A 15,982-nucleotide genomic window follows, 5' to 3' on the forward strand; every position below is an offset into this window, starting at 1 on the left:
GTAATCGGCCTCTCATGGCAACGTGACATTAGCCTAATCCAAAATATTTCCATATGTGGCTCTTTCCTCCTTTCGTGTCAACAAGTGGATTCAGAGAGAGAGAGCCATATCAGCGTTATGAAGAGGACGCAACTGTGCACGTTTCAAACATCGCGTCTAGAACAGAACTGGATTAACCTGGTACTCGGTACCTAGAAAAGCTGGTACCGTAACATTTTTTTTTTTTAGTACCGACTTGGTACCGAAGTACCGAGTTTTTTGACAACACTATATGGTATATATATTTAGCAAAATGCTCCTCTCTAGAATTATCTTTTTCTCGCTGACTAATGAGTTTATGTGGGTTTTCTGAGGTAAATATGACGATGACATTGATTACAAGCTGTTTAACTGACGTCTTTCCACGGTTGAAACGCTGATTGAGCGAATCAATGTGACATGATACGGATTTCGATAAGTTGTACTCTATCTTTAACACACTTTCAGATGCTCATTCATGTTTATTTGGCACTGTGACTGGTATTATTAAGCCGGAAGAGAGATCAGCGCTGCTGCTTCTCCAGAGCGATCTCACGCCACAGCGCCAAAACGCTATTTATGTTTTTGTATTCCTAAAGAAAATGGACGTAATTTGAAAATTGAGACTTTGTTTCATATCAATAGTGACAAAAGACAAAGATTATTACGATTTTTTGGATGCGCGCAGCCGCGATACAATGATTCATTCATTCAAATGAAACAGGATGACTAATCGATTCTTGAGATTTAAGAATCGATATCGGTTCGTAAAAATGAGAATCGATTAGTATCGAGAAATCGATATTTATTACCCAGCCCTACGATGTCAACGATTAATCGACGATCAATTAATTGTCTAACACATTTAATCGATAAAACTTGTCGATCATTAATTAAGCAGGATCATGTGCGTGCGTGCTGCTCAACCGCGAAACATGTAAGCGAGCGTGCCGGTGTGGTCAAGTGTTTAGTCCCACTGAATGACACACCGGAATGACACACACCAGAGTTGTTTGGGACTATTTTACACCTTCATCATGACAATAAGTTTGCGTGTGCATTCTCAGCCTTTTGTTTTGTGCAAATGTAAGTTGTAATAGTTTATTTTGTGTACGCCTATCTATATCTGATTTATCTCATATTGGATGCATTTGGTTAAGAAACGACAGTGCACGACTAATAATAACTATTGGGACTGTCATATTACACAATATAAAGAGAACAATATTGTTATAAAACATTGTGAATTATTTGGGTTTAGATGCCATTGTCGCATTGTTCCAGGAAGAGCGCGTACACCACAACATGAGAACTTGTGAGAATGAGAACATTATGAGAACATTCACGTCATTATGTGCAGATATAATTTTGTGATGTTTATTTTGTATATATCTGATTAATATCAAATAGGATGCATTTTTTTGAGTTAAAGGGGGGGGGGGGGGGGGGTTTGACTGCTTTTTTTCTTTGCATGATTGAGAATCAGACCGAGAAAACCACGATGAAGCGAGTCAAACAGAACCACACCACACACGGCTCTTAATAAACGTTTCTGAATGATAATTTGCTACATTTTTTTAACGTTATACACGTTTGTTTAACACAATAGCATCTGACTGGCAACAATAGCAACTGACTGGCTACTAATGTTATAATGTTATACTCAAACAGTGGTGGCAAGTTTACGTTCTTGATCAAATCGAAAATAACGTCATAAAACATATATACATGAAAAATACATTTACAACATTAGTACTTATACAAAATTCATGTTTGTACGCGTTTGGCATAGACACAAAATAGCATAACTAGTAGCCTAGTGGCTATAAAGCCAACGCTGGCATTTGAAAAAACTAAAACACAAGGCTACGTCTGGAATTATATTACATGCAAATACATTTAAAATGGTTAAGTCTTAGCCTACTAATAGGTTGTGCCCCCCCCCCCCCCCCCCTTTAAAAAAAACGCTAACAAAATGCTCAACCCTTATTCATTCAGCGCGCGCCGCTCAAGCATAATGCACGACTAAAAATAACGATTGTTAATTTGGGACTGTCACATTACATAACATGAGAACACTATTTTATTAAATGGTTGTGAATTCATTGGGTTTAGTTGCCTTTTTCAGTGCATTGTTCCAGCACGTCAACAACTCACACATTCTAACAAGCACGCATCTGAGGCAGCGTTGGTGACACATTGAATTTGTCGTTATATTTATATATTAAATCATTAATTTAATTTATCAACCACATCAAAACATTTTACAAACCCAATTCCATAAAAGTTGGGACACTGTACAAATTGTGAATAAAAACAGAATGCAATGATGTGGAAGTTTCAAATTTCAATATTATATTTAGAATACAACATAGATGACACATCAAATGTTTAAACTGAGAAAATGCATAATTTTAAGGGAAAAATAAGTTGATTTTAAATTTCATGGCATCAACACATCTCAAAAAAGTTGGGACAAGGCCATTTTACCACTGTGTGGCATCCCCTCTTCTTTTAATAACATTCTGCAAACGTCTGGGGACTGAGGAGACAAGTTGCTCAAGTTTAGGAATAGGAATGTTGTCCCATTCTTGTCTAATAAAGGCTTCTAGCTGCTCAACTGTCTTAGGTCTTCTTTGTTGCATCTTCCTCTTTATGATGCGCCAAATGTTTTCTATTGGTGAAAGATCTGGACTGCAGGCTGGCCATTTCAGTACCCGGATCCTTCTTCTACGCAGCCATGATGTTGTAATTGATGCAGTATGTGGTTTGGCATTGTCTTGTTGGAAAATACAAGGTCTTCCCTGAAAGAGACGATGTCTGGATGGGAGCATATGTTGTTCTAGAACTTGGATATACCTTTCAGCATTGATGGTGCCTTTCCAGATGTGTAAGCTGCCCATGCCACACGCACTCATGCAACCCTATACCATCAGAGATGCAGGCTTCTGAACTGAGCGCTGATAACAACTTGGGTTGTCCTTGTCCTCTTTAGTCCGGATGACATGGCGTCCCAGTTTTCCAAAAAGAACTTCAAATTTTGATTAGTCTGACCACAGAACAGTTTTCCACTTTGCTAGAGTCCACTTTAAATGAGCCTTGGCCCAGAGAAAACGCCTGCGCTTCTGGTTCCCGTTTAGATATGGCTTCTTTTTTGACCTATAGAGCTTTAGCCGGCAACGGTGAATGGCACGGTGGATTGTGTTCACTGACAATGTTTTCTGGAAGTATTCTTGAGCCCATGTTGCGATTTCCATTACAGTAGCATTCCTGTGTGTGATGCAGTGCCGTCTAAGGGCCCGAAGATCACAGGCATTCAGTATGGTTTTCCGGCCTTGACCCTTACGCACAGAGATTGTTCCAGATTCTCTGAATCTTTGGATGATATTATGCACTGTTGATGATGATAACTTCAAACTCTTTGCAATTTTTCTCTGAGAAACTCCTTTCTGATATTGCTCCACTATTTTTTGCCTCAGCATTGGGGGAATTGGTGATCCTCTGCCCATCTTGACTTCTGAGAGACACTGCCACTCTGAGAGGCTCTTTTTATACCCAATCATGTTGCCAATTGACCTAATAAGTTGCAAATTGGTCCTCCAGCTGTTCCTTATATGTACATTTAACTTTTCTGGCCTCTTATTGCTACCTGTCCCAACTTTTGTGGAATTTGTAGCTCTCATGAAATCCAAAAGGAGCCAATATTTGGCATGGCAATTCAAAATGTCTCACTTTCAACATTTGATATGTCATTTATATTCTATTGTGAATAAAATATAAGTTTATGAGATTTCTAAATTATTCCATTCTTTTTTTACTCACAATTTGTACAGTGTCCCAACTTTTTTGGAATCGGGTTTGTACAATCCTACTAAACTTATTTAGATTAAAAGCCATTCTTATTAATTTGGTGAGGAACATAGCTTTTTGAGCAGCATTGACTCTGTAATGCTGTTTGCCATTAATGCTAACGATTAATTGATTGTTAATTTAAACGACGATCGATCATGGGAATTTGTGAAAATTGACATCCCTAAGGGTTACCCAAACAAAGTTGCTAGGTTGTCATTTTCAAGTTTTCTCGGTTGGTAAATGCATTGAGGGACCCGATTATAGCTAAACATGGAAAAAGTCAGAAAAAAATTATGCAAATATTAAAAGTAATTTTTATGGGCTAAAATTCAGCATGGTTGTATATTTAAGCTGTGAATGTTTCAATTCAAAACATTTCACTCACATTTTAAATATGGAGATGCTGTTAAACGCACACAAACTGTGTTTAAGTTTTCACTGTTAAATTTGTATATGCAAGCAGCTTTCTGTACCATTACCGACATGATAATGTTATTCTCCGATGCAGATGTACATCATATCACAGTCCTGCAAAAATGACAGAAAATGTACTTGCATTTGCTGTCCTGCTAAAACAGTTTCTCTAAATAGCTAAAACATATTTAGCTAAATAAAATAATCCTGCCAAAAGAATTGCGTGATAACTTTATTATGTCTTGTTCCGCCTCCATCATCACAGTGAGCTATGAGGGTTTACTCCTTCGATGTAAGGTGAATTTAGCATTTTCAGATGTTTCAGTTTGGACAAGAAACTTTTGGAAAATGCTTGAAAACGCTAGCGTGGAAAGAGGGCACTTTGAAACGAAAATACCTTTTTCAAATGTATTCGGATTAATATAGACATAGCCTGAGCAAACATTTAGGGGAGATGATATATGTTTAAAAATAAACAGGGTCTAAAAATGACCCGCCCCCACACACACGTTTTAATGTTTTTGAAAGAAGACTCTTATGTCATCAATGCAAAAATACAGGGGAAAAATTATATTGTGAAGATATGTAAGATATGTATATAATTCTTTTATAACAATATACTGGGACGGCAGTGGCTCAGTGGTTCATGTAGATTCAGATTGTCTATAAACCGAAAGGTTGGTGGTTCAATCCTCGGTTCCACCTGACCAAGTGTCAAGGTGTCCATGAGCAAGACGCCTAACCCCAGCTGCTCCCGACGAGCTGAATGGCACCTTGCATGGCTGACACCGCCGCAGGTGTATGAATGTGTGTGTGAATGGGTGAATGTGAGGCAATATGTAAAGCGCTTTGGTGGCCATTAGGTCTATGAAAGCGCTATATAAATGCAGTCCATTTACCATTTTTACCATATACACTACCATTCAAAAGATTGAGGGCAGTAAAAATTAAGTTAAAAAAAAAATAATTAATACTTTTTTTCAGCAATGATGTGTTATATAGATAAAAATTAAAAGTAAAGCCTTATATTGTTGGAAATGTACATAAAGTAGTTAGTTTATAACTGTTCTCCATTGTCATATTTATTTTAACTTATTTATTAAGTGGCAAAGTATTGAGATTGTTTCGTCTCTATATTGTAGCAAATGCAACATTTATTAATATACATAAAATATATTTAAGGGCCAATTTAGCTCAAAGGGGAATGATTCATTGATTTGCAATGAATCTATGGAACCGAGTTTTTGATGACTCGTTGACTCGTTTAGAGACTCGTTTAGAGTTCATTTGAACAGGCCGTAATTATAACCTTTGCAAGGATGTAAATACCAAATCTATGGTGAAACACCATGTCTTAGCAAGGTAACTTTAGATTGAACAGTACAAGACATTAAATGTGCAAACACAACACAAGACATTATCTTTTCAAATATATGGACAAGACTTTATTAGCTATTCTAAACACACAAACCTAAGGTCTAAACATAATCACACACACACACACACACACACACACACACATTCATACAGTCGCGGAAAGGGAAAGAGTGAGTTGGAAAGAGTGAGAGAGAAAGTTTCAACTTTCTATATGCACGTAAGACATAACCTGAAAGGACCACCAAGCATTAATTTAAACCTTCGTTTCTTAGAGAGGTTATTCAATTTACATCAAAGCACCAGTTCAGCTAAGAGTCTGGAGTACCATCCTTTTGGAGCCATCCAGTCAATGGAATGTGAGCTCCAGAAACTGTGTTTCTAATGGATCATATTAGAATTAATCCCATGAGAGATGAATTTGATTAATTTGTGTTTGGTTCGCCTCAATTCGTTACAATATTTAAGCTATTTTTATAGTATGTTTTATAGCAAATATGCTGGATTTTTATAGTTTCATAAGAATCTTTATCTGCCATTGACCTAATAACTATTCCACAGGTGGAACTAATTATCAATAAACACAAAGATCACCTTTTGACAGAGAGATACCACTTCAACATGGGAATACTCTTGGGTGAGGCAGCATGTCATATGTCATATGAGTACAGTCATGTGTTGTGCTGGTGATGAATAGTGTCTGTTTGTGCTCTTCAGGTGAGGCCAGGGCCACTCTCAAATGGGCTGATGGAAAGATTGTCAAGAATGAAGTAGATATGCAGGTTTGTGTGACATTTTTACTACCTTGCTCTAATCAGTCTAAATCATTGTTAATGTATGTGCGCTGAATATTTCTGTTGGCTTTTAGGTATTGCACTTTCTGGGTCCAAAAACTGAGGCAGATCTGGAGAAAAAGCCCAAGGTATATATTTTTCACAGTCACCATTTTATTGTTGCACCCCTTTTCCACTGAAACAGTGCTGGTGAGGATCTGGTGCACATCAGAGGGTTCGTTGAACATATCTCATTACTTGGGATGTAAATTTTCACAAATTCCCATAATCAATCATCATTTAAACTTACGTGCAAACGTTAAAAAAGGATACTTTTGTCATTTTGCGATGCAACAATTTTGGAACTTACAATATAACCCGCAAATGAAGTACATTTACTTCGTTACATTTACTTAAGTATTTGGTAACGCTTCCTTTTACAGTATAGTACTTACAGTGTACTTACCTAGAAAGTACTGGCTAATATAAGGTAAGTACATGGAACAGGGGTAGGTTTAGGGGTAGGTTCAGGGTTAGTACTAGTTATTACCCAGTAATTGTAGTTACTAAAATAAGTACATAGTACTTACATGGGTAACTGGACTGTAAAAGGAAGCGTTACCAAGTATTTTTTGGGAAAATTTTTACTTTTAAGAGTAGATTTTAATGTGGGTACTTTTACTTTAACTCGAGTACATTTCTAATGAAAAAAGATAGGGATGTCCCCATCCGAAACTCAGGATCGGTATCGGCTCCGATCCAGCCATTTTTGCAGGATCGGGTATCCATCCTACGATCCGATATTGTGCGTATACTATTATGTTATTGTTAAGCCCCACAGAAGTCACAAAAACATTCTAAAGTACCATAACGTTTTCGTGCACTCTATTATAAGTGTTCTGAAGCCATTATGTGAGAGAGAAATTAATATTTAAGTCATTAAATTCAAGATCACATAAACTTTTCCCTCTCGCGGCTGTCAGACATTCTCCATTCAGAACTCAAACAGCGCGTCGATTACAGTCAATGATGAAACTATCTTCAAGATGATTCAATGTTAATACTATTATACTTTATCTGTAGATAAAGGTCTATGTTTTCGCATAAAACAACATTATCTTGCTGGACTTTATTGCTGTAACTTGATCGTGTTACTACCAGGTGTCGGACGCTGTCGATTAGATCACAATACTAGAGTCACTGAGCACTATTGTTCTTCACGTGCACAGTAACTGAAATTTAAAACTGTTTAAAGAAAAGGTTCAATAAACTATTGTATAGATAGATACTGTTTAATACACTGTCCATCAATATGTATTTCCTTTGTGCTTTGAACTTTTCAAAGCGGACTCGATGCGCAGCATGCATACCATAGGGTGCATACTCGGCTGCGTGCTGTAACTCCACGTGGTTTCAAGCGCATCATTCTGCGCTCGGAATGCGCATAAGCGATTTGTGCCGCACTGTGTTGGAGTGATTCATATCATAATGCAGTGACGCAATTAAAGCTTATTAACATTAATAATTATTAATGTTGCTGCCTCATTAAATAGCTGTGCTATACACTTAAAACATGTCTCAAATTTTTAGTAGCCTTGGCTATATCTAAAATAATTATATATTATTTTTGTTATATTGTTTTTCATGAATGTATTTTACAACAATACAAAGAGCAATATGTATTATTCACTAATCTAGTTTATAATAGCATTTTTTGTCATAGATTATGATTATATATTCTGGGGATTTGTTGTTTATCTTTATAATGAAGCTGTCTGTATTAAGTAGATTGTGTTTAACACACACATTACAATCTAGAATACTGCTGTTTAAATTGTTTTAACTTTAAACCTGTTGGTAGCTAGCTAGCTTTAAGTACTGAAGTACCTGTATTTTCTTTTATATATATATATATATATAGTAGTGTTTGAATAAAGGGTGGCAATCTTTCATAATCAACTGTGGTTGTGGACTATATACTGGAGGTATATTTTAAGGGGCTAATTGAGGAAATTGCTATATTTTTTATTAGTTTAAAAATAAAATAAAAATATCGGATTGGTATCGGTATCGGCCGATACTCAGAATTTTGGTATTGGATCGGATCGTTTTTTAAAAAACGGTATCGTTGCATCCCGAAAAAAAGATTTTACTTCATTATGTAAAGCGCTGTTACTTTATTTTAATGTGATAAGTTGTTAAATGCGTAGTTTATTCCAAGGACGCTGTATTTATTTATTTTTCTGGGCATGAGCGATGCTCAATTCACAAATTAATCACTCTTTTGTGTCGATTCTGTTCAAAGACTTGATCAAATAAGTTGGTAGAACTGTCTAAATTAGTTCACAAATCGGTTTCATGCATGCACTGAATCGTCTGAAGCGTTTTCACACTTAAGCCTTGTTCAAACGTCGGGCTGAACTGTGCGGTTCACACTACATGACTTGCTCTCAGTGAAATCATGAGTGTTCAAGTTGTTTAGCTGTTCACACCACACAACACAACGTGATTGATCCACAACAGGAGGTAACTCACTACACGAGTTGACAACGCACTACATAGAGATACAACCATAATCAGATGATAAGAGCAAATCATTTGTGACTCAGTGAGAGCTTTTTCAGTACTATGTTACGGTCTAAATCCTGAATATATTTAAATAAATAACGAGTTGACAACAACTCTGTCACCCAACGATTCTATCTTGTTAAAAACACGCAATAAATAAATAAATATTGTGCCAATACCCAGCGAAGAAGAGAACACAACACGTGAATATGGACGTCAGACCAAATAGTGCTGCACACTGTTTGCGCGACGATCTGCTCTGAGAAAAAAATGCAAAAAAAAAGAAAAACTAAGATTTACCTGTTGTCCTCAACCCATGCGTTGTTATGATTGGCTGTACTCATGACATCACTGAGTTTGAGTCATGCGATGGCTCTGGATATCTAGCAGGCTAGATATTTTTCTGGGCTCGGCGACGCGTCTGCGAGCGTTTTCGCTGTGTTGTTGGCTCTTTCATACTAACAGATTGGCAAGCGTTCATCGTCCGCTAATCCCCCGCGATTTTCACGCGATAACACCCTGACCTGTCGGCGAGCTCAACGATTTGCAAATCGGGCATAAATCGGGCTTAAAATCCTGTAGTGTGAACTTGGGTTTAGACTCGTAAAAGGTCTAAGAACTTTAAAGATTTAAGAACTTCAAGCATTGGATGAACTGGCCATGGACCTACAGTACAGTCAAGTGAAAGCAAATCTTCGAATGGATTATTTTGTTTGCCAGCAATGAAAATCTTTCATTAGTTTAACATCTTTGTATGCTGTCTGTGAATGAATGATTCCAGTGGACGATACATTCGATTTCATTCCATTCATGTAATACATTTTACAACCAAACAGATTATTAGCCCATACCAAGATACAACTACTACTACGATAAGCGATTCTGTTAAAGAATGTCAAATTCCTCCCTCGTATAATCGTTTAAGTGATAAGTGTGTAGTGAACATTTTATTCCAAAGTGGAGAAAAATCCGAAGCACTGACCAGGAGACGTTGAGGTATCTTTCACGCAGAAGTTCTTTATTGCGTTGCTTTAGTCATCTCAAAAATCTGACTAAGCCAAGGGAACGTTTACATTGCAGTTTATACATTTAGAATAGGGGGAGGGATTTACATTGAGGTGGAGCAAATTGAAACTGAGAGTGATAACTCATTCAAAACACTGAGAGTCAAGAACAGGAATGCCAGGACTCTCTCTTACTAAGACAAAAGCTCTCGAGAGTCCTCAAGAATTTCAGTAATCTGATTAATTTAAAATACAATAGAGAGAAACAGGTCTGGCGGCTGTATAGAGAGAAACCGTACAGGACAGGAATCTTGTGCTCAACAGCTGCATACTAAATTCAATCTACAAAACTTTCTCAGTTTATACTATTTTATTGGAACCTAAATTATACATTTAATAAATTTGTATTCCTTCAAGTGGCAAGAGTGGAACACATGCAAGAATAATAAGCTACATGAAATTCATCTGGAAATTTCAAACAGACTTTTAATCACTCTTAACTAGATCTGATCAAGTGATATTCACCAGTTCTGGATGCTAGAATAGAATACTATTTTATGAAGTTATTTCACTTAAGGACTTTAGTAAGATTATGCCTGAAAAGGTTTTGAAATTTTTTTTATCATATGTTAAGACTTTGTTTGCTTGTTTTTTTTTTGTTTTTTTTTGTAATTACATTTTTGTCATGAAAATAGCCTGACATGGCATTCTAAATAATACAATCTATCTATCTATTACAGTTAATTATGTAGTTATTTCAACTATGCAGTAGTGTAATGTGCTGCTATCTTTTTTTCTTATATCACAGACAGCCAAAACCAAAGCTGCAGAGAAGGATATGAAGATTGAGCAGGTTTCTGAAGTAAATGGTAAGACACAGAAAGCTATGAGACTTTTTTTTACTGCACATTAATGTGTATTATGCATCTTTTGTTTTTTGTTAGTGAAGTGCTGCTTCAGAAATACTAGGGGCAAGGGTTAGGCAGTATGACAATATATATTGTGGCGATGATATGAAGTTTCCATTGATAGAGGTTTCTTCAATCGTCTTGGAGACGTTGCCACAGTTCTTTTGGATTTAGTCTGTCACCGTTTTTTAGAAAAAGAAATGTGACACTACAGTAAAAGCTACCATTAACTGTCTTAAAACGATTTTTTTGCTGAAAATACTAAGGCCGATACTTTGGACAGTACTCTATATCTGTGCATCAGCTGAATGAGATTTGTTGCACAGCTTCAATGTGCTTCCAGTTATTTTAGCTGTACAAAAACAGCATGGTATGCTTTGTACAAAAAAATAAATAAATAAATAAATAAAATATATATATATGAAGAGTTCAGATGCAAAAGCCTCTAAATGCCATTTGAAATTTTCTTCTTTAATGGCGAATTTTATCAAACTTGTATATTTAAGTTCAGTAATTTCAATTAAATGGCAATGATAATTACCTATTAATTGTTATTTAAGTGAAATTACTGAACTTAAATATACAAGTTTGATAAAAAGCATCATTAAAGAAGAAAATTTCAAATGGCATTTAGAGGCTTTTGCATCTGAACTCTTCATATATATATATATATATATATTAATCATATTCTAATTTATTATCGTAATTTTACTGCAAATAGTATTCTAATTTTTTCACTATGTTCTATTTATTTTCCTAAAGCTAATGAATTAAGTTTCACACAGTCACAGGAAATGGCTTACTTAATTTAAGGTGGATATTCGATCCGTGTGTTAGGTCACAGTGACTGCAATGTCATTGTCTAAAATAAGTCAAGTCAAGTCACATTTATTTATATTATCTTTTCACAATACAGATGCTGATAATGTTAGTCAAACATCAAAAGACAAAGAGAAAATCACTCACTGCTCTTGACTGATTAACTTTAGTAGCTTTAATAAGAATCAATGTATATTTAATTCATACAATGAAGACTAGAGTGTTTTAGTGTTAAATAAACCTAAAAACTTAATTTACTGAATAAATCTGGTGAAAAAAATTAACTGATCTTGAACTTTTGTCAAAGAATGCTCACCCTCTTTCTTATGTAGTATGATTTATTTATATTACATGTATAGTATACATATTTATATATATATATTATATTATATTATATTATATTATATTATATTATATTATATTATATTATATTATATTATATTATATTATATTACAGTGTTTCCGCTACATTCATTCCGCTGTGGCGGGCCGCCACACCTAAAATCCTCCCTGCACGGCTGCAGCTTCTGTATTGTGTTATTTTGTTGAGCCCCACTAAAGGCATAAAAAACTTTGTAAAGCACAATCGAGTTTTCGCACTTTATTCCAAGACTTCTAAAGTCATTCAATAGCATAATGTGAGGTAAAATGAATATTTAAGTCGTAAAGTTAAGTCATCTCTCCTCAGTCATTCTCCATTCAGCATTCAAACTGCACGTCGCGTTCGGTTGCGACAGTAACACGACGACACTCTCTTCAAGATCAATGTTCCCATTATAATAGGCTACTTTATTTGTAGATAAAGCATAAAGGTCTAAAATGACTTTATCTCGTTGGAGTTTATAACCCTTTCTAAATCATATCCCCAGGTGTCCGTAAGATTACAGCACTGGAGTCGAGTGCTATAATTGTTCTTCATGCGCACTGCGTAACTGAAATTTAAAAATGTTAAAAGAAAAGGCTAAAAAAAAACTGTTGCATAGATAGAATACACTAAGCATTAGTGCTGCGCGATTAATCATAGCATATAGCAATCGTAATAATAGCGTTTAGTAGGCTATATAACGCAAAATGCCGCGATTTTATGAAATAAACAAATTAGGGATATTAACGCAGTACAGTAGGATATCTCTTCTTTTTTGTCATCCTTTGACTAGTGTTACATGATCCCGCTCTTATTCGTGAAAATGCCGTTTTGCATTTTGTACGACAAGAAGTCAAAAGCGAGCGCGCTGCCTGGATGTCCTGAATGAGACTCGCAGAAAGACGCGCGCCAGAATAATGCGCATATACACAGACCGCGTACCAGAGAATGCAGTTCTCTTTCGAGCTTGAACGAGCAATAACACACACAATTATGCCAAAATGTCGTTTTGTCGAGTATGTTAACATAAGAAAAGTATTATATGGACGAAAAGAGTTGTGCATGTGGGAGAATGAGGCGCGCGTGAGATCCGCGTCTCGGCAACTGCTGCTCTTTTTACTCACTGCTCTTGACTAAAGAACTTTAGTAGCTTTAATAAAGTCTGTATATAATTTATAATTCATGCAGCGCAGACTGTTTATTCAATTTCTGTATCCTACTTTTTAAGACAGGAAGGGCACAGGTAAATATGGCGCTTATGGGTTTATGTGAGGATTGTTTGAAGTTCACTTTATTTAAAAGCTGTTATTTTTTTAAGCCTAATAATTTTTTTAAAAAGCTCGATCGCTTTGCTGCTTGTGGAGCCTTTCATATTATAATACTTAGGGGAGACAAGGGGGCGTGGCCTAAGGGAATATCACTCGTGGGCCACGTCCCCTCCCCCTGGGGATATGGGCCTGACACCACAGCTTGGAAAAATCCTAGAGGAAACACTGTATTATATTATATTATATTATATTATATTATATTATATTATATTATATTATATTATATTATATTATATTATATTATATTATATTATATTATATTATATTATGGACTTAAATCACGGGTTTGTAAATCCCTTCAAAACCATGCCTCAACAAAACTACTCGTCTTGTCTATTTGATAAAGAATTTTGTTTTATTTTATCACTTCAGGGTAGGTACGCAAAACGAATTCACAACGCTTTATCTGTAGAGTGGGAAAGGGAGGCTAGTTGGCACTTCAGAACTGCGTTGTCATCGGGTCCAGGCTAAGCTCCTCGTCAGATCTGGATACGGCCTTGATCCGGCAGGCTGTGGGAAAACCTCAGGATAAACAAAGACACTCAAATTAGCATAGATGCCATTCTTCTTATGATGTAACGAGTACATCAGGATTTAAGGGAAGTGTTCCCAGTTCTGGCTAACCTAATCTATGCAGCCTAACATTGAGTTTTAGAAGTCTATAATGTATTATGTGTATGATAGGGCAAAGAGATGTGTCTTTAATCAAGCTTTGAACTGACAGAGTGTGTCTACTTCCCGGACAATGGTAGGAAGACTATTCCACAGTTTTGGTGCTAAATAGGAAAAGGATCTACCGCCAGCAGTTGATTTTGATATTCTAGGTATTATTAACTGGCCGGAATTTTGAGATAGCAGTAAACTGAAGGACTATAATGCAATAAGAGCTCGCTTAAGTACTGCAGAGCTAAACCATTTAGTGCTTTGTAAGTAATCAACAATATTTTAAAATGTATATGATGTTTAATAGGCAGCCAATGCAGTGTTGACAGAACTGGGCTAATATGGTCATACTTCCTGGTTCTGGTAAGAACTCGAGCTGCTGCGTTTTGTACCAGCTGTAGTTTGTTTATTAAGCGTGCAGGGCAGCCACCCACAGTAGAGCATTACAATAATATAGTCTTGATGTCATGAACGCATGAACTAATTGTTCCGCATTTGTCAATGAGAGCATATGATGTAATTTAGATATATTTTTAAGATGGAAAAATGCAGTTTTACCGATTCTAGACACGTGACTTTCAAATGAAAGATTGGCATCAAAGAGCGCACACAGGTTCCTAACCGACGACGAAGACTTAACAGAGCAGCCATCAAGAGTTAGACAGTATTCTATTCTAGGTTATTATGTGTGGACGTTTTTTGTTTAATAATCAATGTCATTCCAAACCTGCATAACCTTTTCTTCTGTAACCAAAGTTTTGGTTAACATAGACTTCTATTTTATGGACAACAAAAGGATTTCTCAGATCATTTATTGTTGTTGTTCTTTTTTGTTTTAATCTTTGGATTAACTATACCTTTAAAGGAGGATGTACCTAGCTAGCACACTAACATATTTTCTTCTTAAAATGTAAAAGTCTATTTTATATTTCCGTCTTTCTCTCTAGGTGAAGGAAAAACAGAGGGAAAATCATTGATGGAGCAGCTGAGAGGAGAGGCGCTGAAGTTCCATAAGCCAGGTGAGATTGTTGACATATCGGTGTCCAGTTAACTACATAGGGTGCTACTCATTCATTATTTGTGAATCCCCTCTTTCTTTCTGCGCTTTTTTTCTTTTTTCTTCTTTCTAACTCCACCCCCCCTTAGCGTGCAAGGGAAGAATGCGAGGAAAGAAAATGAGGATGGAGGAATAGAAGTAGGGCTGCAACAACGAATTTGATTTTAGTCGTGTCGGTGCTCTGTGGACGGAAACATCAACCATACCAGAAATTAAGTGTAGATTTGGGAAGTGTTGTGTAGAAATATGTGTAGCATGAGTAATCATATTTATGAAAGCAGTAACAGCAAATACACTATTGCTGGAATAGCCCATGAAGATGAGTGAATGTTTGTGTTCTTCACATCTCATACAAGTTGAGATTTTTTTTTTCATTGCCTGTTTTAATTTAGTCATTTTAATTTCTGTTTTAAAATGGTAAGCAATTGGTTGATTTTAGGTGTAGAACGTATTTTATTCTTTTTTTCTAATAATGTACTGCATAGCCTGTAGAGATACATTCACAATATTTGTTTTTTATAGGCTTTATAGTACACATTGTTTAGAGTACAGCACTGAGTAGAATGTGGAATAATATTGTTTAAAATAATGAGTAAAAATGTAAATATTTAATTTTAATTTTTTTTCTTCATCCGATTAATCTGAAAAATAATTGACAGATTAATCGATTACCATAATGATTTGTTGCAGCACTAAATCAAAGGAAATCTTATTTGTGTATTCTTGATCACTTGAGCCTCACTTCAAAGTGTCATCAGCTGCGTACAAAGGATCTGCCCTTATGTTGTTGAAGTTTGGTTATTTAAGAAATTCATAATAATATTAATGAATCAAGATGCC

General features: G+C 35.8%; 1 protein-coding gene across 1 annotated transcript in view; it reads left to right on the forward strand.

The window, feature by feature from the left end:
* qars1 (glutaminyl-tRNA synthetase 1) overlaps nt 1-15,982 on the forward strand; it is a 61,300-nt gene that overhangs the window by 12,764 nt on the left and 32,554 nt on the right. Inside the window, exons 4-8 of the mRNA XM_039678350.2 lie at nt 6,220-6,295; nt 6,376-6,440; nt 6,527-6,580; nt 10,812-10,872; nt 15,033-15,104. Coding sequence (XP_039534284.2) covers nt 6,220-6,295; nt 6,376-6,440; nt 6,527-6,580; nt 10,812-10,872; nt 15,033-15,104 — 328 coding nt within the window. The remainder of the gene's footprint in view (nt 1-6,219; nt 6,296-6,375; nt 6,441-6,526; nt 6,581-10,811; nt 10,873-15,032; nt 15,105-15,982) is intronic.

The sequence above is a fragment of the Pimephales promelas genome, chromosome 14 (genome assembly GCF_988280905.1).
Source record: "Pimephales promelas chromosome 14, fPimPro1.hap1.1, whole genome shotgun sequence".
NCBI classification, from domain to species: domain Eukaryota; kingdom Metazoa; phylum Chordata; class Actinopteri; order Cypriniformes; family Leuciscidae; genus Pimephales; species Pimephales promelas.